Source organism: Trichosurus vulpecula, chromosome 8 (genome assembly GCF_011100635.1).
Source record: "Trichosurus vulpecula isolate mTriVul1 chromosome 8, mTriVul1.pri, whole genome shotgun sequence".
In the NCBI taxonomy this organism is placed as follows: domain Eukaryota; kingdom Metazoa; phylum Chordata; class Mammalia; order Diprotodontia; family Phalangeridae; genus Trichosurus; species Trichosurus vulpecula.
In genome coordinates this window covers 140,378,687-140,403,473 of record NC_050580.1, presented here as the reverse complement: position 1 = coordinate 140,403,473, position 24,787 = coordinate 140,378,687, and the positions used below count along the sequence as shown (strand labels likewise).

Genomic DNA, 24,787 nt, shown 5'->3' with positions numbered 1-24,787 from the left:
TAGCTACAAAAAGAGTTTTCCCAAAGCACAGGTCTCATCCTGTCACTTCTCTACTCAAAAAATTTCAATGGTTCCATCCATACAGGATAAAATTTTTTTCAATTTCTTCAGCTCCCAACTTAGGCCCTCCACAATTTGGTTACAAACTACCCATCCAGGCTTATCTCATATTATTCCCTTCTGGAATTTAACATTCTATCCAAATTGGACTGTTCGACAAAGTAGCATTCCATCTGTCAGCCCCAATCCCTGAGAATGTTTTCTTACTTCATTCCTTACCTCTAAGAATAGATATCTTCAGCTCAGTTACCACTTCTCTCCCTGAAGCCTGGGTGTCCTATCCCCAAGTGTTAGAACTAGCTGCCTCCTCATATTTACCTTGTATTTACTTGCTTATCTGAATAATTGTAGCACCTTTAAATTAATCAAAGATCTTTTTTTCTGTCTTTGTATCTCTAGGGCCTAGCACACTGCCTTATACAGTACAAGCACTTAATGTTTAGTAAAGTAAATTGCAAATGCTAAATTATACACGCTACTGATCTTGACAAGGTTGTATCCAGGCCTAGAGCCTAAAGCCTAAAGCCTACCTGGAGATGAGGGGGCAGTAACATCGGTAGCAGAGCTTACTGATGCACTTTCAGGTAACAATGGTAGCAGGGTTTATTGCTGCACTTGTCTACAACTGGAAGATAAAATTTCACAGTGAAAGAGAGTCTGGACTATCTCTTCCAACACTGCAATGCTGAAATGATATAAATACTCTTCCCAGTGGGCAAAAGGATTACCTCACGGTACTGCTGTACCCTCAAGATCTTACTGTGTGCTCTTTGGTCTATTGAGATTTAGCATATGCCCTGAAGATAGGGCCCTTGACTTTGTCACCTGACTACCACTTGCACTCCCTCCCACCCCAAAGGCTTGCAGAACTTTCCAATCACGACAGTATAGCTGAAACTTCTTAGATGTGTTGTCTCCCTCTACCAAAATGTGAGTGTTAGGGCAGGAACAATCTCACTTTTCTATTTGTATCCCAAATGCGTATTATTACTACAATGTTTGGCACATAGCAAAAACTTAATAAATTCATTTTCAATGACTGATTCATATTCCATATTTTCTTGATTCCTATTAGAAATCAGGGAAACATGATAACATTAAAATCCTAAAGAAAATCATATGTTAGATCTGCTTTTAAACCAAGAAAAAATACAGAGCACTTTAAGAAACTATTTCTAGTCTAGTACTTCACTTCTCACCACAATTAGGATAATAACAAAAAAAAAAAAAGGGGGGATGACAAGTGATGTCAGGCCATTTAGCCCCAATCTGTACTTGAATGAATCAATAACAACAGTAATATCCATGAGAATTTAAACAGATGTACAAGAACTGGTCTATTAACACTAACCAATCTGTTACCCACAATTGTCCAGACATAATGTTGATGCAAAAATACTGAAATTTAAAAATAATTAATGGAATTTGTTTGCATTTATTTTTTGCCATTTTTCCATTCATAAATGGAAAGTTGAACACCATGAATAAATGCTGATTTTTGCTGACCAAAAGAAAAAAAATTTGAGAACAAAGTTTTTTGGATTTTTTTAATGGATATCTCCATACTCAATACTCAATGTCCAAGCTATGTGGAAAGAAATTTCAAAATACAGACACTTACTTTACTTTGCTCAGTTCATGTCTTTCCATATTTACCTGTAATAATCATATTCATCACCTCGTATATCACAGTAATATTTCGTTATATTTTTGTACCACAACTTATTGTTTAGCTACTCCCTAACTGATGGAAATTCACCTCATTTCAAGGTACTTGCTACTACAGAAAGTTCTACTATTACTATCTAGGTATATTTAGGGCTTTTTTGTCATTGACTTCCTTGAGGTACCTGTCCCAGAACTAAAACTCTGAGTGAAAGGATAAGGACATTTTAGTCTGTTTCTTTGCATAAAAACAAAGTGTTTTCCAAAATGACTGGACTAATTCATAGTTCTATTAACAGCATACTGTTAGTGTGACTGTCTCTCTACCACTTCTCCAACATTGGCTGCTTCAATCTTAGATCTATACAGATACAATAAAAGACAACATATACACAATGACTACAGTAATAGTGATTTTTTTTAAAAGACTGAAAATTAATCTTGCAACTTTGATAATCAAGTTTGGCCCCCAAAAGGACATATGAGAAAGCACCTTTCTCCAGCTTCTCTGAAGAATAAGACTACACATGTGGAACACTGAATGCAATAAAAAAATTTTCAATATATTGGTACGTCTTACTAAACTTTCCCCCTCTCTTTTTTATTCTTGGTTATAAGGATGGGTATCTGGGAGAAGGGAAGGGAAAGTATACATTCAGAAAACCAAAGGTACCAATAAAATAATCTTGAACCTAGTAGGAGAAATTAAAATACCATGAGAATGAGGTAAGGTCCATAATTTATTGATCCTTGTCTGATACTCAAAGTATTATATAACAACGATCCTTTCACTGGGCAAAGGAAGATTGGCTTAAATCCAAATACTTTTATTAACTATAAAACAAAGTTATTTCCAGTGATAAAAGTCTCCAGAACAAGAATGAATAAAGCAAGCATTTATTAAGTGATGCAAAGCACTGGAGATACAAATAGAAAAGCATGACAACAACTGCCATTGTGGTAGAGCTCTGACATGGTACAAACTTTATGAAATGCAATTTGGAATTATGCAAATAAAGTAACTAAATGTCCATAGCATTTAAACCAGAGGCTCCATTACTAGGCTTATACTCCAAAGAAGAAAATTTTTTTAAATTTAAAATAAAGGTCCCCATATACTTCAAAATATTTGTAGTGCATTTTTTGTGGTGACTAAGAATTGGAACCAAAGTAGATGTTCATCAACTGGGGAATAACCAAACAAATTGTGGTATATAAGAAATTATGTGAGTGATAAATATAGAGAAGCATGGAAAGATCCATATGAACTCATGCAGTTTGAAGTAAAAGAGTCAAGAAAATGATATACACAATAACTTCAACAATGTAACACCAAAAGATCAAAAGTAAATATAACATATGTAATGTATAAAATTACAAAGATCAAAGAAGACTTGATTAAAGAGATATGTGAAGACACTCTCAACCTACTACCCCTTCATAGATGTGAAATCAATGTATTGATCAGTTAGGTTGACTTTTTCTTCCTCTCCAAAAATACCATGGGGGATAGCTCTCTGGAAGAATAAAAGAGGACTATGTGACATTATGATATAAGAAACTATTATGATATAAGAAACCGAAAATATCAATTGAAAATATCAACTGAAACCTATTTTTAAAATGACAATAGCAAAAGGTAGTAAGGTTAGGTACAGTCCGTGCTTCTCAAGGAGCTCACATTTTATTGAGGGAGACAGCATATGTGGTAATTTTCAGATGAAAGTCAGACGAAAAGACCTCAAAGTCTTTAGGGTACAGCAGCAAAGTAGATTATCAGTATCCCTTCTTTAGTGACAAAATTGTATCAATTTCTGAGAATAATGGCAAGGACTGGGGGAAAAACTTTCTTCTCTAATCTTCAGCAGCTGTAGATACAGCACCTACAGGGGTAGTTGTCAAGCTACTTATGCATGGGTGTTGCTTCCCAGAATGACAGATGAGAGTAGTAGGCTGAAAGCATTGCTATTCCCAAAGCTCTTAGGTTCAGGGTTCTGGGCTATACCTGTCAGGGTCTCAGAGTGGATGATGGTAAAAATGGTCATAGTAGTTTGTCTTGGCTAGCACACGCTGCTTCCTCTCTCTCCCCCATGGTGGCTTCCTGCTTCAGCTAGAAATTATATGTGAAATATAAAATAGCAGCAGAATTGCTATTTGTCCCTGGACTGTTTTGATTCAAACTTTACTGAACTAGAATAATTTTTCTATAATAATAGCAGCAGCTCACATTTATAGAAAAATTTAAGGTTTACAAAGCACTTTACTTACATGGCCTCATTTGATTCTCACAACAAGTATGTGAGGCAGGTGCTATTATTAGCCCCACTCTACAGACAGGCAAAGTGAAGCTCAGAGCTGTTAAGTGACCTACCTAGGGTTACACTAACTAGCTATTAAGTGTCTTACAATGGGAGGGCCCTTGGAAATCATCTAGTCCAAGCCATTCATTTTACAGATGAAGAAACTGAGCCCCAGGAGAGGTTAAGTGACTTACTCAAGGTCACATGGGTAGTAAATGGCAGAGCCACAATTAGAACTTGGGTCTCTCCAAGTCCAGCAGAAACAGCTCATCTCACTTCTGCATAGCTGTAATTGTTCACTAATTTTTCCTTTACTTTAAAAACCACAGAGTTATGGCTATACAAATGAAATACAGATCATTAATGATACTATAAATCAGAAATATAATTGTTCTAACTAAAACATTCTAGTATCCTACTGTCTCATTCCATTAAAAAGAGAACATAAAATTTGTTTGCCTTTCTAATTATTCTTCTCAGAAGAAATAACTGATTATATTATGGTATATGAATGCAAGGAAGTATTACTATGCCATAAGGAATGAAAATCATAAAGAATTAAAAGAAATAAAAAGTGTATGAACTGATACAAAGTGAAAAAAGCAAAACCAAAATACATGTATTGACTACAACATAAAGTCAACCGTGAGAATGAACAAAATTCTTCTCAAACACAATTGTCATAGTGTTATACCGTCAAAATTAAAGGCACACCCCTTTCCTGTCCAAAATAGAATACATTATCTCCCAAACCTAACTTATCACCCTAATTTCCATATTTCTACCTAAAATACTACCATCCTTTTAGTCACCCACATTTTCAGGACCTCAGAGTTATCCTCAATCCTTCAGTCTCCTTCATAACCCCATCCAAAGCAATTAGCTTCCAAGTCTTTGTGATTATACCTCTATATTTCTTCCATTCTCTTCTCTCCACTTTCTGGAACAGCCACCACCATGGGTTCAAGCATCATCACTTCACAACTACTGTCTACTCTGTTAATTAATCCCACCATCTCCAGTCTTGCCTCTCTCCAATGTATCATCCACTCACCTACAAATTAATATTCCTAAAGCAAAAATATAATCATGTCAATCCTGATTCAGGAAATGTTTGTATCTAGGATAAAATATAAACTCAGTCACTTCAAGCACTTCAGACTCAAGCTCAAATCTGTCTTTCCACACTTGTTTCACATTACTGCCTAGCTTCTCCTCACCAACTCTCTTATGCACTATACATTTTAGGGTAATTGGCCCAATTTCCCTTGTAATATACAAGATTACATCTGTTTTCTCTATGCTTGTGCATAGGCTATTGAATGGCTAGAATGCATTCCTTCTTCCACTTTTACTCCATTCAAAGCTCAACTCAAATGTTCCTCCTTCTCTATACTTATTAGAAATTTCTTTATATAGATTTTATATTCCCTTATATTTACACACAGTATCTCCTCCAAATAAAATATAATTTCCTTGAGGAAGGAGGCTATTTCATTTAACATCTAACACAGTAGTAGGCACATAAACTAAGTGCTAAATAAATGTTTGTAAAATTGAATAACTAAGACATGTCCTACAATGAGAAAACAAGACTTCAAAATGGGCAAGAAAACCATAGACATGAAATGTTAGACTTAAAGCTGGAAGGGACCTTAAAGATTCATCTAGTCAAACTCTACTTCCTTAACCACCATTTTACAGATGAGAAGCCTAAGTGCCTTAAACAAGGGAGTGACCTGCCCAAGGCAGCCACATATGTAGTAAACAGTTGAGCCAACATTCAAATGTTCCCATTACTAGAATCAAGAGAGATGGAAAGTTCTCAAACACAAAATTTTGTCAATGTAATCGGAAATAATCAAAACGAGAAAGAACGGAGAGAGGCAGCTGGAAAAAAAGATATGGTTACACAAAGAGCCTCTCTCCTATGGGCTGAAAATTTGACATGGTCATGCACAAAAGGTGGAAGATGGGGCACATAACCAAAGACAAATAAATAAGGAATGGCATGGAATAAGAACAATGAAAAGAAGCCGTAAGTCCAGAATAAACTTGTCAAAAGAAAAATTTAAGTATAATCAGAGGAAGAACAGCAAAGAAGAGATGTTCTTGTTTGGGGCAGATGACGCAATGTTAAATAACAAAAGGCATATTTTGGTTCCTGCTTTTCTATTTGGAAAACGATCTTTGAATGAGAAAGGGTACAACAAATAAAGTTAGGAGAGAAATGAAGCTTATGACAGGTTTTAGGGGTTAAGTTCAATAAGAACATATAAGAAGAATAAGCCTCATTTCTGAGTTATTAGATTATCCTCTTCTCTCAACCCCCTCATCCTTTTATCTCTTATCACTTAAATGTCTTTCCCAGCTATCTCCCCCTTAAGGGTCTCAAATGAAGAGGTCACCCTTCTCCTATTCAAATAAAATTCCTCTGGAATGACTATTGGTAAAGTGGAACTCAGCACAGAGAGAGAGAGAGAGAGAGAGAGAGAGAGAGAGAGAGAGAGAGAGAGAGTGTGTGTGTGTGTCTGTAAATCCTTTGTATAGTCATAACTGTACCATGGCAACTGATAAGATCAATTACCAGTGCAAAGTATAGAAAGAGAACAGGGCCCAGAAAAGGAGTCATGGTAGATTGCCACAAACATCGAACAGAAGAAAAATGATGCTCAAAAAAAGGAGTCTGAGAAGGAATATCAAGCAGAAAGTGAATCAAGAAAGAAACTCAAAAGGAGAACATATTGAACAGAATTGGTATTATAATCAGAAAGTACAAAGCAATCAAGAAAAACAAATACAGGAAGTGGTTCTGTATTTACAGTTAAATCGCTGGAATAAACTTTGGAAAGACAAAATCAGTCAAGTGGTGGAGTCAGAAGCAAGACTGCAGGAGACCAAGAAGTGAATCAGGAGGCAGAACCAAAATGACAGACTAACAGAAAAAAGTAGGGCTAAGTCTCCCCATAACATATCCAAAGAGATCTCAAAAATGTACCAGACCACCTGAGTTGTAATCAGGAATTTTTCTTAAAGTCACAGTGAGCTATTTTTTAGCACAGGTCAGCATAGGGAAACAGAGAGGTCTGCAGACACTGGGGATGGGCCTAGCCAGGAATGGCCCCAGGAATGCAAAGAACATTCCAACACAGGGAAAGGCTGTGCATCAATCAAGGCAAGAAAATATTCCAAATCTAGCAAAGAGGAGCCCAATCTTGTACATGGTGCAGGATTAGATGCCAACTGGCAGCTCCGTCACTTAATAATCAATTTCAGGTCACAGATCCAGGGCTAACTGAGGAGGGGACCTATAACCAGGAGTGACATTCCAATATAAGCCCACAGTAAACTAGTAAGGGAGCAATCAGACTTTGCCTTGAATCAGACCACTCTGAACCTTGCAGGACCCAAGTCCAAATTGTTTCTGAGATCCTGGGAAAAACACAACATTCAATACCTCAAGAAAACAAGAGAAGGGCCAGCCCAGACATTACCTCCAGAAGTACACAGGGCCTGGTTTTAACATCAAGTACAAAGTCAGAAAGTAGGCTGGAAGAATGAGTTAACAAAAAAAAGAATCCCATCATAAAAAGCTACTGATGACTGGGTGCTTAAGATAAATCCTGAATGGCTCCAAAATATCTATAAGCCAAGCCTCCAAAAAAAAAAAGAGAGAGAGAGAGAGACAGAGAGAGAGAGAGAGAGAGAGAGAGAGAGAGAGAGAGAGAGAGAGAAGGAGGGAGGGAGGGAGAGAAAAGAAAAAAAAAACCCACAGTCTGGGCACAAATTCAACTGGAATTCCTGGAAAAAAAGCAGGAAATTTTCAAGAGTTAAAAAATGTTTTTGTAAATGCAATAAGAGAGCTAGAAGGGGGAAAAAAAGTAAAAAGAAATGAGAGCTATAGAAGAAAGAATTGGAAAGCTAATGGCCTGCATATAACAAAAGGTATAAAACCTTTGCTCAAGCAACACACACCATGAACCAAACAAGAGATGATTATTTCCAAGTCAAAGAAATGGAGAAAAAAAAAAATGGAAGAAAATGGAAGGTATCTCATCTTAAAAACTGACCTGGAAAACAGACCAAGGAGAGATCATTTAAGAATTATTTAACTACCGGAAAGCCATAACCAATAAAAGAGCTTACATATCCTATCTCAAGAAATCATACAAGAAAACTCCTAGATCTTTTAGAACCAAAAGGCAAAATGGAAATAGAATGAAGTGAAAATTTCCAGGAACATTACAGACAAAATCCTAAGCTTCCAGGTAAAAGAAAAAACACTGCAAGGAGCCAGAAAGAATTAAAATATGGAGGGACAAGCCACAGTCAATATCATATATGATTGAGGTAGCAGCATCACTATGAAGGAGGGGAGAGCCAGGAATGATTATTCCAGAAGGCAAAGGATACAGGCTGACAATCAAGAATAATGTAATCAGAAAAACATAATAATTAGTTATAACAACAACAAGTAGCATTTACATAGTGCTTTTAAGGTTTACAAAATGCTTCAAAAATGTCTCGAAGGTAAACCCATTTTACAGATAAGGAAACTAAAAGGGGAGGGGGGAGAGAAGGAGAAAGGGAGGGAGGGAGGGAGGGAGAGAGAGACTTCGCCAGGGTTGCACAATTAGTAAGTATCTGAAGCTGGATCAGAACCTTACAATAAGTTTGGCAATGGACCTTTAACTGAAATAGAGGACTTCCAAAAATTCCTACTGAAAAGATCAGAGCTGTGTAGAAACTTTGTGAAGTGCAAGCACAGGAGCCAAGAAAACATAAAAGAGTAAACATGAATGAACTGTCCTAAGGGAATAAACAAGAATAAGGATAATCTGCTTATATTCAAATATGATGAGATGTTATATGTGTGCTCTCAGAATTGTATCATCATCAGGGGTCATAGAGTCTCATTAAGACAGAATATCTGGAAGGGGTTCTAGTATGATTTGATGATCTTAAAAGAAAAATGAAAAGGGATGGGGAAAAGAATCCACTGGAAGGCAAAGAGGTGAGTACGAGGGAGAAGGATGGAGAAAACCGTATAATGAGGCTACACAAGTGAAAATATATACAAACAAGGAGGAAGGGGTAGAAGGAACAGGCAACACTTGAACTTCACTCTCAACTGGTGAAAGGAGAGACACACAGACACACACATACACACACAACTGAGTACAGAAATATATTTCACTCAAGGAGAGGGAAGGGCAGTAAGAGGGAAAGTGGTTTAAGGGAGAGATCTTTAAGGTTTAATTATTAGATCTAAGCAAAAGAAACTCTAAGTATATATAAAAATACTTATATCAGCTCTTTTAGTGGTGGCAAAGAATGGGAAACTGAGGAGGTGACCGCTATTTAGGGGACGGCCTAACAAATTACAGCACATAAATCTGATGAAATGATATTGTGCTTTATATAAATGTTGAAGGAGAAGGCCTCAGAGAAATTTTATATGATTTGATGAAGCGTGAAGTGGACAGAACAAGAACCAACAATTTATACTATAACAGCATGTCAAGAAAAACATCTTTAAAAGACTTTGGTACTCTGATCAAAACAATGACCAATCATAATTACAGAAGACTCAGGAAAAAATATGCTTCCCACCTCCTGATAGAGAGACAGTGGACTCAAAGTGCAGACAGATCTTTTTTTTATATGATCTAGGAATTTTAATTTAAAAAAAAAATAAGGAATGGGTAGCAAAAAAAAAAAAGTGACTCCTTTCTAGGAGTCTTGACTGCTAAAGAGAACTGGATAAGGAGTCATTAAAAAGTAAGTTAGAATTGACCTCTAAGGTCATCCAATACAACCCCCGAATTCTGCAGATAAGTAAAGTGAGGCTATGGGAATGACTTCCTCAAGGTTACGCAGGTAGTAAATATCAGGTTGATTTTGAACACAGATACCCAGATTCTCTCACTGCAGAACATGCTTCCTCTCCCGAGAAGCAAATGGAAAGATTCAAGAGCACAAGCTGAAAGATAGATGTCCTGGCAAGAAGTGGGGTTATCTGAGAGAATGGAGTAAAGTAGGGGAAAATAAGGGATGAGTATAAGAGAAGAATGAGGTGTAGAGGAGAAGCCATTTATAAGATATGACCTCATTTACTCAAAAGTTGGAGGTAGAGTATTTTGCCAAGAGGGAGAGAAGGAGACTGTATGATATGTTCGAGCAAAAAGAGAAGAGAGTTTTGTAAGACCTGCTGCAGAGTTAATCAAGGAAGAATAAAAGGAATGCCATACAGCAGCTAAGAACAGTCTGGTTGAGATTAGATAATATATTTGTATGGAACATAGTAGCACTAATTATGTGACTTTATCCAGAAGTGTCCAAAGAACATGAATGGGAACAGAGAACATGAATGGGAACAGAGAAGTAGGAAAAGAGACAGTGGGAAAACCTTAAGGTAGTGGTTTAGCAAGATAGGATTACTGACAGGACAAGGAAGCAAAGGATTCATTCAAAGACAGCTAAGAGTTTTTTGGTTGAACAACAGGGTCCAGACAATGAAGGTTAAATGAGGCCAAGGAGGGGAAATGGGCTGAGAAAACAGCAAGGACTGGAGGTGAAAATAAAGAAAAAGACTGACATAGATTTAATATTTGAGCTAAACTGGCATAAGATTTGAGGACACTTCTGACCCAGCATGCAGAAGGAGCATGTTCCCATATGGCCTCTATCACAATGATATTCTTCAATCTTTTTACTTTCATTCTTCCTAAAGGTAATAACCATTGGAGTCAGTCCTTTCTCGTCAATAAAGGCCCACTGATACAGCAACACACACATATACACATATGAAATACAGTGAATTTTATCTCCTACACACAATCTCTCAAAAGTGCAACAGTTATTTAGGAAATAAGGTTTACAAATGCAACATGTTATATTCTTCTACTTTTAAAAAATCCTATTCCTCGCATCTCTATCCTCTATCCTGAGTCTAACTTATTTCCTTGTTTCCCAAGTCTTTCATTCCTACCTCCCAAACTGACAACATGGTCTTTTTCCTTATATCTTATTCTTTGACAGTCACGCTATCCTCTTCTTCTCACCTATTCTTTACTTCTACTTTTTTAACCAACAGCTAGATAAACTATATGAAAGCTGGAAAACTGCTAAGTAGAAAAAGGAAGTCCATATGCTTCCAAATGGAAGGAAGAAGGAAGTGAATCCCAGAGAAGAATGTAATCGCCAATTCTGCATTTTGCAGTAAGGCAGCAAGGAGAGGGCAGAGAACAGAAAGGCTAAATAGAGAAAGGAGTAAGGAACTGAGCAGAAATAGTTGGAGCAAAACCTGACAGCTAGCAAGTAGGAAGCAAAGAAGCAGATTTTAATCAAGTTGAGTAGTGACTGAAGATTGTTCCAAATCAATCATTTTAAGGTAATAACCAGTTTTCTAAATAGTATCTCATTTCATATGTTGAAATAACATCTTGGCAACTGACCTGAGTCAAATATGTCTACAAAATACAGTGATGTACAAGTCAATCGTTTATCCCAAATCAGTATCACTCTGAAACCCTTTTTACAACTCATATGACACTTAAGCTTGTAGCACATAGTCTTTTCTCCTCTTTAATGGATTGCAAATTCCTTAAGGCACAGCCCATGTCCTTAACAGTTTACTCTATAGCAGAGGTTGTCGAACATATTGTAGCATGGAGCCTGGACCCCAACACTCCCTAGCTGAACTAGATTAAATTGTAATTGAGAAGCTTTTGACAAAATAAAAATACAATATAAATAAATAACGTTATTTTATGGTTTTCTAAGTTGATGTGTGGCCTGCAGAGATTCATTTCAAGGTGACTTTGGCACCACTACTCTACAACATCCCACACAGTGATATGCAGAAAGTATCTGCTCATGTAAGGAATGATGAAGGGGATAATTTCAGATAAACCTAGAAAGACTTAGATGAACTGATGCACAGTAAGTAACCACAAACAGAAAATAATTTATACACAATATTGTAAGGATAGTTCTCTCTAGTTTCCTCATCTTTAAAATGGGAATAGTACCTACCTCACAAGGTTGCTGCGAGGATCAAATGAGATAATGTACAGAAAGTGCTCTATTAAATGCTAATTATTATTATTATTCTCTTAATGAAAGAAATTTTCACAGAATACTGTAGACATCAACTGTGAGCCACTTAGGCCAAGATACATATGGTATCTCCCTAAGTGAGCTGACATTTCTGCGCATTTTATACACTTCATCAAAAGAGAAAATCATGGCTGTTTGTTTTGAGGTGGACATGGTTTGACAGGAAGTCTCCCCTAAGATTCCACTCCGTGAATAGTAAGCTTACAGCAATTCAAAGTAAATCTGACTTGGCCACTCCTCTGAATGCTGAGATTTAACATGAATTTGAGTCCCAACATTTTAAGAACAAACAACTTTCAAAGACTTACAAATTCTAATCAATGCAATGTTCAAATGTGATTTCAGAAAACCAATGATGAAGCATGCTACCCACTTTCTGAAGTAGAGGAATGCACTTAAAAGTACAGAATAAGACATACATTTTCATATATATGTGAACATTTCTTTTGCTTGACTATGCATATTTGTTATGAGATTTATCTTAGTGAAAAAGGTTTAAGGATTAGGTTGCCAAAAAGAAAAAGAGAGTCACTTAAGTATTTTTTAAAATATATGGAAAAGAGAAACCTAGAAGAAATCATAAGAAAACAAGATAGTTTTGAAAGTTGCATATTGAATTTATTATGCACTTAAATATAAAAAACAAGCTGTACATCAAAATTCATAGTCACTTTCATATTTAAGTTCGGAATTTTTTTAGAAAGTTATGTGTTCAATAAATGTTTGCTGAATGAATAATTATGCTGAGTTTATGGCAACCAAGCCTCCCTATCCCAGCTTTCAGGATTAGTAACTGTTACCGAACAGCATTAGCAGCTTACCTAGGCAACAGCAATAGCAGTGTGGTGAATCATTGGTAAAGTAAAAAGACCTTATCAATCTCTCACTAATCAGCTTATATGACTTTATACAAGTCACTAAACCTTTCTGGGTCTCAGTTCCTTCATTTGTTAAAATGAAAGTGTTGGACTAGATAATTAAGGTCCCTTTTAGCTCAAAATCAGTGACTCTAGGCTAAAGAAACTTTAGAGCTAAGAGACAACTGACATCAAATCAACAAATATTCATTGAGCATCTAATGTATAAACTGTGCTAGGACGTGCATTTGATTTAACAAAGACCTAAAAAGTATAATGCAATTTAGAGGTAGTCTATTAAAAAAAGTCAAGTCTATTTGTGGACTTGACAGCAAACTTCTGAAAGTCTGTTGGTGGGTGGGGGTGGGGGTGTCTGTGTGTGTGTGTACACGTGCGCACGCGCGCGCGTGTGTGTGTGTGTGTGTGTGTGTGTGAGACTTATGCCAACATATTGTTGTCTGTCAAATTACTCAACATTTAGGGAATTTGAATTTATTAAAAGTTCTGTAGTTATCACCCCAAATTCAGAAAGCATAATGACAAGTCAAAAAAATCCCATTATGTCAAAAAATAATCATTTAACAATGATCTTGGCAAAGAACAGTAACTAATTTTAAACCAAAAAAAAAAAAAGAAAGAAAGAAAGAAAAGAAAAAAAACACTTAATTTCCTTCTTTCGTTTCCTGACATCTGGATTTACTCTATTGTTTTAGACCAATATCCTGAGTTAGATTTTTACTGTGGTAAAAACTCACCCTGTGAAGCGTCACTGTGTGTTGTTCCCATATAGCCGTTTCCTCCATTGTTGTGCTCTGGCAAGAAGGGAAAAAAGAGACCAACTTTAGTATGTTACTAGTTTGTATTCTTCAAAGAAAAAATTACTGTATCAGCAACAAACAATTTACCATTATCGAATAACAACTTTCTCTGTGTTAAAGATACTCTTAACTTTATAGTTACAGAAGAAACAGTAGTTTTTGGTTTGGGGTTTTTTTTTTTGTTTTTAGGCGATAGGAAACTACATACTGGAACTTCCTTTGTTTTTAACAACTTGGATACATGCCTCATTTGGCCAAACAACTGCTAAAAACAACAATTATCTACTATCTAGCCTCATAATTTTGGCACAATTCTATACTTTGAATATGTTAACCAAACAATCAGTTAAAGTGAGATGTAGTCATTTCAAAGTCATACAATTCCAATTAATTGTGTTTTTAAAACATGAAAGTATCCTTAATTCCATTATAAATACACATTACAGATACATTTCATGCTTTTGGTCAATAATTTAGTCTGTGTAATAAATCAATTTTGCTGCCATACTGTCAATTTCACTTCATAATCAAAGTTCCCAAACTTAATTTACAACATGGAAAAATGCCAATTCTAGTAAATATATAATAATAACACATGAACTAACATGAAATGAGCAACTTGCATTCTAAGTACATTATAATTACCATACAATTTGGTTTAGAATTTAAACTAAGAAATTTTTCTAAGAGTTAAATTCAACTGACAGCTCCTGGAGCCATAATAAAATAATTCAACATGACCAAACATAAATTTCTAACTCATGTTAATTAAATTTTTTTTAAACTTCTGATTACTTTCAAGTACGAAATACAAATATACACAATTTAACACAGTAGTCTCCAAAGTGTGGTGTACACAAGAGAATTCAGAGGAACAATAAAATTATATATACATACATTTATATTTATATGAACTGAAAAGAGCAGCACAGCTCTTCTGTGTACTTGCAGCTGCTGGCCTTGACTGTGCTATTCTCTTTCCCCCTGATTGGGGCCAGCTCCCCAGTTTTGGTTCGTGCAGGATGGTAAGCCCCAATACTACCACTGATACAGTGGCAGAGGCACCCCATATAAGACACCAGTCCTGAATGAGCATTTGAATAGCAGGAGAAATCCGAATGAAGTCAGAGAAATGTGGTAATAAATAGTAACAATATAGCTAATAAGAGATAAAAGGATAGATAGCAGGTACAGCCAGTGGGTTTGAGGCTTTTGTAAAAGTACCTTCAGACATTAAGTAGCTGTGTTAAACCTTTAAAGATACACCTTTGAGATCCACTTTATTTATCATTAGGCTTCAAAAGTACTATCAAAGTTGATAAGGAATGCTGCTGTATTCACTTTGTGCCAATGATTTAGATGTCATGAAAACTAACTGAAGTAACAAACTTGAAAGTGTTCACTAGTCTACATTGATTGAAAAGACAAATGAATTCCCCCCCAACTAAATGTTTTTAATAAGCAATAATAAATCTTTTCAAAAATAACATCTGTGATATCAAAAGGATTGACTGCATCATACAAGAGTGCTTAGAATTGCTATGTAGAAAAAGCTTCATTCAAGGGGACAAACAGATACTGATGATCAAATGGAACTTGATGAATTCTATGTAAGCAGTTTCAAATACTTCTACATGAAGATAATTCAGTGGGAAGAACTGCCCACAAGTCTGAAAACCTTTGCAATTAACTGTGAAAACTAAAAAAAAAAAAACACCTATACAGAGAATTGCTATCATATCCATCTTCCTAACGCATAGGTAAAATTACGTCACTGTCTATTCAAAAACCTTCCATAGTTCTTGACTCACAACCTTCTTCACTTGGTACAATCTTAGATAAAGGTTGTTTTTTAAAGTCATAAATAACATGACCTATAATTAATAATTTTACAACCAAAGAATGACAACGAAGGTATTCTTAGGTATGCCAAGTTTCGTAAACACTGCCTAAATACAGCACAGCAAAGTGACAGAGCAGGCCATGACCCACCGTAGTGGGTCCTGTTGGTGGAGTGGCCTAGGTTAAAATCCCACTTTTTTGTGGTGGGTGTACTCAACAAGCAACAAATATTCATTTAGCATTTTAATGTTTTCAAGGCATTTGACATACTACTCCAGGAAGGCCAACTTTAGAACTGTCTAAAGGCTGAAGTTCAAGGTAATGTTTGTGGTGAGAATAACAATTAATTGTGACTAGAGGAGCAGTAATATGGTAAGCTTCAGGCTCTTAGATGAGATTTATATCTGAAGTCTCTTCCTCAACCCATCTCCCATCGTCATTCTTTAAAACCCGAATTTCAATGTAATTAAACACATTCTTTTAGGTTTATCTATTCTTAATGGAATTAGTGAGTTCTAAAAGGTTTTCCACCTATAAACTATCAAATTCATCTCCAGCATCTACGCTCTAACAAGTGTCCCTGAGCCTTTAAGGCATGAGTCTTAAAAGCTTAAAGTACATTTAATTTCTGTCTCCAGGTAAGCTAGGTGGCACAGAGGATAGAGCACAGGGATTGAAGAATTCAAATCAGGCCTCAGACATTTACTAGCTCCATGACCCTAGGCGAGTCACTTCACCCTGTGTGCCTCAGTTTCCTCATCTACAAAATGAGTTGGAGAAGGAAATGGCAAACCCCTCCGGGATCTTTGCCAAGAAAATACCAAATGGGGTCATGAAGAGTCAGACAAGACTGAAAAACAACTGAACAACATCATGGGTATCTAAGTGCTAAATATGCAAAGGCAATTTATTTTCATTTTTGTTGTGCTGTTGATCCTGCTTTTCTTAAAACCATAAAAGACAGAATACTGATTTTTGCAATCCATGCCAAGATCCTGGAATATCCACCTAGCTAACTGCAGGGTCAATAGGAACCACTTCATCCCAATGAGACAGCTCCCCATAAACACTTGGAAATGCGCAGAAACAGGTTACCAAACTCTCCACTGGCCATCCAAATACCATTTCTCGTATCAACTATGATAGTCATTGAAATAGGTATCTGCTGACTAGGCCACATATTCAAGCCAGACTGAAATAGGATGATTCAGCCTAATGACTGAAATGTAATAAAACATTCATGAACCATAAAATGCAAAATGCAAGAGAAAAAAAATTAATGACCTGACTTATAACAAAACATTTAAAGCAGAGGTTCTCAAACTTATTTGGCCTACCAGCCCCTTTTCCAAAAAAAAATTACTCAGTGACCCCTTGGAAATCTACTTTTTAACCCTTTAACAATTTGGTTTTTTTTTTAAATTTGCATGCTGCCTTCCCTGGATTGTTCCAGCGCCCCCAAGGAGACAGTATCTCCCACTTTGGAAACCTAGGATATACTACTCCCCAACTTCTCCATATTCACCAGGGAAACAGCCATAAGTCAGAAAAGAAGAAATTTCAATTTGAGCCTATTCCTCAAAATCTAAATTCTTATACAGTATGCTCACGCATTATAGCTATTTTTAAAATATTGTATAACATACAGTCCCCAGGGCTGTGGGAACTCTGGCAAACTCTTGCCAATGCCCTATCTCTCTAGTATTCTGACCTAATCAAATTCAGAGGTAAGACTCCTAGCTTCCTTAAGGGGTGACCATCTCAGACTATAAAATTAATACTGGTGCTTCCCTTTTAGTCCTCATGACAACTCAGTAAGTTAAGGACTACAAGTATAATTATCACCATTTTGCAGAGCATGAAAGCTGGATAGAGAATCTGTGTCTCCTGGATAACCTTTGGGGTTATCTTTTACTCCTCCCATGATCCTTTTCTATCTAGTCATTTACTGATTCTCATGTTTCACTCCTCAATTCTTACTGCTGTCATCCTAATTTGGATTGATTATGTCTATCTGTACTATTAGAATAGTTCTGATATAGTTCTTTGTGTCTCTCCTTTCTCTATCGTATCCAGTACAGATCAAGTCAATCTATTCATCTAGAAAGTCAGAGCTCTAAGAGACTATCTATGACTTGAATAACACTCAAACTCTATTGCACCACCTTGCCTTTCGAGGTTTACCTCAAACTATAACCATCCCCATTCACTCTATACTCCCAAAGGGGTCCACTCTGTCAAAAATCATACCATGCCACCTCAACAACATGACTTTTGCTCATGCTGTCATTTATCCATAGAATGACCTCTGCTTCTGACCTGTTAAAAAATGTCAACCTTTTTTTTTAAATCAAACTCAAATGTATTCTCCCCTCAATTAACAACTTATGGAACATCATTTTCTGTCTTAAATGCTTGTGTTTTGGGGAGTTATTTTGTTTAGTATTAAATGAAAAGCAAGCACAGCAAAGGGATAGCTTGGCTAGCCAACAAAAAGATCTGGGATTGATCAACAGATTGGGTACACAACATAAAGAATCAACTGACATAGTAACATAATGCTTAATAAAGACTAACTACTGGAATAAGAATATACTATTAACAAAAACTGACAGGAAAAAATTAGGTTTAGCAAGAGGTTCCCAAAGTGGGAGATGATGGGGGGGGGGGGGGTTGGGAGGCATTGAATAAGAATAAGGGGGCAGTGGACGCATAAAGCAGAATGAGAAAATAAGAAAATTTTGAAAAAGCGTTCATAAATGTTTCATCTATTATGTAACAGAGTTGAAGTCATAGTGATTACATTATTTTCCAAATAAACACACAAAATGCAAGTTATAACAGATCAGTGGTCAAGTCTGCCAACAAGTCTTAACAAGCAAGTGTTGGCAGGTGAGCATGTTAGGCATTGTCTACAAGTCCAGCATACGAATATGTACATGCAATGACTTGTTTATAATATGATCTTATACAGTTACATGATAATAACAGTGTGTCATCGAAATTTCAATGCAAGAAAAAACCCACAAATTTACAATAAATTATTACATTCAAGATGTGTCATTTTAAAAAAGACGTATTTTCTTTAAATGACAAATTTTACCCCCCAAAAAGTCATTAAAAGGTTAAAGAAAGCAGATTTCCAAGGGAGCACTGAGTACTTTTTTTTAAAGGAGGCAGTAGGTCAAAGAAGTTTGGGAACCTCTGGTTTAGACCACTATTCTCACAATAAGACAAAATAAACACTGAACGGACATATACTCTACATAAAAAAGTCACATCATAAACAATTTAGAGAAGCAAGGAACAAGACATTTCTGAATTTCAAACAAAGAAAGAATACATGACCAAACAAAAGACAGAGATGAATGGAGAGAAAATAGACAATTTTGATGATCAAATAAAATTGAAAAAATTCTGCAAAAGCAAAATCAAGTTACAATCAAAAGGGAAACCATTAAATGGGGGAGGGGAGGATCTTTGTAGAAAATTTCCCTAACAAAGGTCTGATAACCAAAATATACAAGAAATTAATTTAAATATATATGAATAAGAACCATTCCCTAGTGGATAAATAGTCAAAGGATATGAACAGCCAAACTTTTCTAAGGAAGAAATCTAAGTTACCAACGGGCATCAAAAAAGAAAATGCAAATTGAACTGAGGTATACCTCACATCCATCAGATTAACATGACAAAAAAAGGAAATAACAATTGTTTGGAGGGCATATAGGGAAGATGGGCCAACCAACACATCTTTAATAGAGCTGTGAATAAGTTCAAGCTTTCTGGTTAGTGCCATGGAACTATACAATGAAGAAGTCACTAGACTGTGCATGCCTGTTGTTCCAACAATACTACTACAGGACAAAGATCAAATAAAGAATGAATGCACTCCTATGTGTAGATAGTCCTATTTTTGTTATAGCAAATAACTGGAAACAAAGTGGATGACTATCAGCTGGGCATTGGCTAAACAAGTTATAGTACATGAGTATTATGGAGTACTATTGGGTCATGAGAAATGATGAAATGGATGGCGTCAGAGAAACCTGAGAAGGCACGAACTGATGCAGAATGAATAGAGCAGAACCATGAGGGCAATCTATACACGAGATGCAATATCGTAAAGACAGACAAATTTGAAGGACTTGGAACTTAAAACAAAATGACCAATGTCTACTATTAGAGTTAAGGGATTTCAGATTGACATAAGATTGACAATGAAATAAGACATAAATTTTCAGCATCAGCCAATCTGTCAATCTGCTTTACATGGTTATGTTTAATAGTTAACAAGGGATTTCTTTCACTGCTGTTTTGGTCAGGAAGGAGAAAAGAACTGATGATAGTGATGTCCAAGAGTTAAAGAAAAGAAGTTCATTTATACCATTAGAAAATTCATTTAAGAGAAAAGGGAACCTCAGGGGTTGACCCGAACAAGTAGGACAGCTTTAAAATTAAAAATTTTAAATATATACATACATATATGTATATGTGTATGTATGTATGTATATATATACACACATACATAACATATTTTTAATGTAAGGTGTACCTGATATTAGTGGTATAATTTGAAATTGTTCATATCTGTCAAGCTCAGAATAACAAAAAAAAGTATTTTAAAAAAGAAAAGCTGTGATTTACCACCCAATGAGTCAACAGTACCTACTATGTGCCAAGAACTGTGCTAAATGCCACAGATACCAAAAAAGGTAAAGAGGGGAAAAAAAAACAGGCCCTACTCTTGTAGAGCTCACAATTTAATGGAGGACACAACATGCAAATAAATATGTACAAATAGCCTGTATACAGGAAAAACTGGAAATCAACAGACGGAAGGGACTAGAATTAAGAGGGATTGGGAAAGGTTTCCTGTAGAAGATGGGATTTTAGCTGAGATTTGAGAGAAGCCAGGAGGTAGAGATGAGGAGGAGCACTGCAGAAAGAGGAAGCAGTCAGTAGAAAAGGAGAGTCCAGAGATGGAAGTATCTTGTTCAAGAACAGCAAGGAGTCCAGTGTCACTGGCAGGGTACTTGGAGGTAGGAAAGGTGGTACAAGGTGCAAGAAGACTAGAAAAGTAAGGGGGCATATCAGGTTATGAAAGGCTTTGAAGGCAAAACAGAAATTATATCTGACCCAGGATGTAATGAGTATTTCATCACACAATATCAAATACAGGGTGACAAGGATAAGAAGAAAAAGACCATCAGATTTGGCAATTAAATGAGCATTGGTAACTGAGAAAAGAGAGCTAAATGATGAGGTCCAAAGTGTTAGCTGAGAGATGAGATAGGAAATCAAATTTTGCAAAAGGTTAAGGAGTGAGGAGTGGAAAGAGGGGCAGTGAATGTAGACAATTCTTGCTAGGAGTCTGACTGGAGGAAAAGATATAGAAGTGAGGGAATAGTATAATCTAGTGAAGGTTTTGTTTGTTTTAAGGAATGTGGTTGTAAAGATGTGGGTATGTCTGAAGGCAATACGGCAAGAACCAGCAGACAGGAAAAGACTGAAGAGGAAAGACAGGGATGGGTTATGATTAAGACTGCAACCTACTGGAGAAAATGAAAGGAAATAGGATCAAGGGCACATTTAGAGGGTTAGACTTTAACAAGGAAAAACGCCATCTCATTTTCAGACTGAGGGAAAGCAGGGGAGCTGGGATTTGATGCAAGAAGTTTTGACATTAAGAGAAGGGGAAAAGAGGGAACCAACATCAAATGACCTTAGCAAAGAGACAAAGTTCTTCAGTTATGGGGAGGAAGGGAGAGAGAAATGATTTGGCAAAGCTTTTGTGGTGAGTGAGGTAGGGAATCAATTAAGGTAGAATACCCTCCTGAAAGGAGGACTCAAAACTAAATTACATGACTTTATAATGTACTGGGCACAGTTGTGAGACTCCAATTCCACACAATTCCAGAACAGGAGCAGAGGTAGCAGATTGTGAGGATAATCCAGGGCAGAAATATCCTTGAAAAAGGAATAAGCGGACGGAGCCAAGATGGCGGCTGGAAAGCAGGGACTTGCGTGAACTCCCCTCCAGGTCCCTCCAAAAACCTATAAAAAATGGCTCTGAACAAATTCTAGAACTACAGAACCTACAAAACAGCAGAGGGAAGCAAGGATCCAGCCCAGGACAGCCTGGATGGTCGCTGGATGAGGTCTATTGCACACTGAGTGGAGGAGAGCAGAGCTCAGCATGGGAGGTGGCAGGACCAATCAGACCAGGAGCCAGGCAGAACAGGCCCTAGCCCCCTGAATCAGTGAGCTGTGGCAGTTACCAGAATTCTCAACCCACAAACACCAAAGACAACAGAGAAGGTTAGTGGGAAAAACTGCAGGGGACAGAGTTCAGTTTGGCCACCGCCCCAAGGGCAGCAAAGGTGATGCAGCTACAGAACTACAGCTGCACTTGCTTCTGGCCCCAGACCCACCTGGTGGGAGGAATTAAGTGGCAGAACAGAGAAGGAGTGCAGCGCCTGCTTAAGATTTGCATCTGGTGTAGGTTGGCAGTTCTTGGGGAAGGAGGAGTGCTGGTGTGGCAGAGCTGGCTGTATAGAAATACCTCTGAAATCAACGGCGCATCCCCTCAAGCTTGGAACACAGTACTCTTTGCTCTACAAGCAGTCATATCCCGACAAAAAACTCAAGGGTCAAGTAAGTTGGCTGGGAACATGGCCAGGCCGAGAAAACGCACCCAGATTCAGTCTCAGACTTTGGAATCTTTCTTTGGTGACAAAGAAGATCAAAACATACAGCAAGAAGAAGTCAACAAAGTCAAAGAGCCTACATCAAAAGCCTCCAAGAAAAGCATGAACTGGTCTCAGGCCATGGAAGAGCTCAAAAAGGAGTTGGAAAAGCAAGTTAGAGAAGTAGAGGAAAAATTGGGATGAGAAATGAGAATGATGCAAGAAAACCATGAAAAACAAGTCAATGACTTGATAAAGGAGACCCAAAAAAATACTGAAAAAAATATTGAAGAAAACAACACCTTAAAAAATAGACTAACTCAAATGGCAAAAGAGCTCCAAAAAGCCAATAAGGAGAAGAATGCCTTGAAAGGCAGAATTAGCCAAATGGAAAAGGAGGTCCAAAAGACCACTGAAGAACATACTACCTTAAAAATTTGACTGGAGCAAGTGGAAGCTAGGGACTTGATGAGAAATCAAGATATTCTAAAACAGAACCAAAGGAATGAAAAAATGGAAGACAATGTGAAATATCTCATTGGAAAAACTACTGACCTGGAAAATACATCCAGGAAAGATAATTTAAAAATTTTTGGACTACCTGAAAGCAATGATCAAAAAAAGAGCCTAGATATCATCTTTCAAGAAATTGTCAAGGAAAATTCCCCTGATATTCTAGAGGCAGAGGGTAAAATAGAAATTGAAAGAATCCACAGATCACCTCCTCAAAAAGATCCCAAAAAGAAAACTCCTAGGAACACTGTTGCCATATTCCAAAGCTCCCAGGTCAAGGAGAAAATACCGCAAGCAGTCAGAAAGAAACAATTTGAATTGTGGAAAAACAACCAGGATAACACAGGATCTAGCAGCTTCTACATTAAGGGATCGAAGGGCTTGGAATACGATATTCCGGCGGTCAATGGAGATAGGATTAAAACCAAGAATCACCTACCCAGCAAAACTGACTATCATGCTCCAAGGCAAAATATAGACTTTCAATAAAATAGAGGACTTCCAAGGTTTCTCAGTGAAAAGACCAGAGCTGAATAGAAAATCTGACTTCCCAACACAAGAATCAAGAGAAGCATGAAAAGGTAAACAAGAAAGAGAAATCATAAGGGACTTACTAAAGTTGAACTGTTTTGTTTACATTCCTACATGGAAAGATGATCTGTATAATTTATGAGACCTCAGTATTAGGGTAGCTGAAAGGAATATGCATATATATGTTTATGTATATATATGTATATGTGTGTGTCTATGTATGTATATATATTTATATAGACAGAGGGCACAGGGTGAGTTGAATATGAAGGGATGATATCTAAAAAAAAAAAAATCAAATTAAGGGGTAAGAGAAGTATATATTGAGAAAGGGAGAGATGGAACGGGGTAAATTATCTCGCATAAAAGTGGCAAGTAAAAAGCAGTACTCTAGAAGGCAAGGGCGGGCAGGTGAGGAGGAATGAGTAAATCTTGCTCTCAGCAGATTTGACCTGAGGAGGGAATACCATACACACTCAATTGGGTATCTTACTCCACAGGAAAAAAGGAGGAAGATAAAAAAGGGGGGATGATAGAAGCGGGGGCAGACAGGGGGAGGAGGTAATCAAAAGCAAACACTTTTGAAAAGGGACAGGGTCAAGGGAGAAAATTCAGTAAAGGGGGGTAGGTTAGGAAGGAGCAAAACATAGTTAATCTTTCACAACATGAGTACTGTGGAAGGGTTTTACATAATGATACGCATGTGGCCTATGTTGAATTGCTTGCCTTCTTAGGGAGGGGGGGGGCGTGGAGGGAAGAGGGGAGAGAATTTGGAACTCAAGGTTTTAAAAACACATGTTCAAAAACAACAACAAAAAAGTTTTTGCATGCAACTAGGAAATAAGATACACAGGCAATAGGGCGTAGAAATTTATCTTGCCCTACAAGAGAAGGGAAAAGAGGATGGGAGGGGAGTGGGGTGACAGATGGGAGGGCTGACTGAGGAACGGGGCAACCAGAATATATGCCATCTTGGAGTAGGCAGGAGGGTAGAAATGGGGAGAAAATTTGTAATTCAAACTCTTGTGAAAATCAGTGCTGAAAACTAAATATGTTAAATAAATCAAATATAAAAAAAAGAAAAAAAAAGAAAAAGGGATAAGCAACAATAGTACCAGGAGAAATATAATTCCAGAGTGATGAACAGTGTAGTACTGAATTGGCTAAATATAGAGTCAAATTGATGAGGGAAAAAGGAATGTGAAGACAAAGCAGGGTATCAAAATACCCTGAGAAAGTTACTGTGGGGTCAAAAGGCTGGAGGTCTTAATGAGGGTATAGAATAGATTTTAAAGGGTTGAGGTATAGGGAGAAATGGAACAATAGGCACTTATGATCCAAAAGAGTAATGTCAAGAATTTTTAATTAGGTAAGTGGACCACTTGTGG

The 24,787-nt window shown here is 36.9% G+C and overlaps 1 protein-coding gene across 5 annotated transcripts in view; it reads right to left on the bottom strand.

Moving 5' to 3' along the window:
* TJP1 (tight junction protein 1) overlaps positions 1-24,787 on the bottom strand; it is a 111,556-nt gene that overhangs the window by 57,357 nt on the left and 29,412 nt on the right. For all 5 annotated transcript variants that reach the window (XM_036736959.1, XM_036736960.1, XM_036736962.1 and 2 more), the window contains exon 2: positions 13,759-13,815. In XM_036736959.1, coding sequence (XP_036592854.1) covers positions 13,759-13,815 — 57 coding nt within the window. The remainder of the gene's footprint in view (positions 1-13,758; positions 13,816-24,787) is intronic.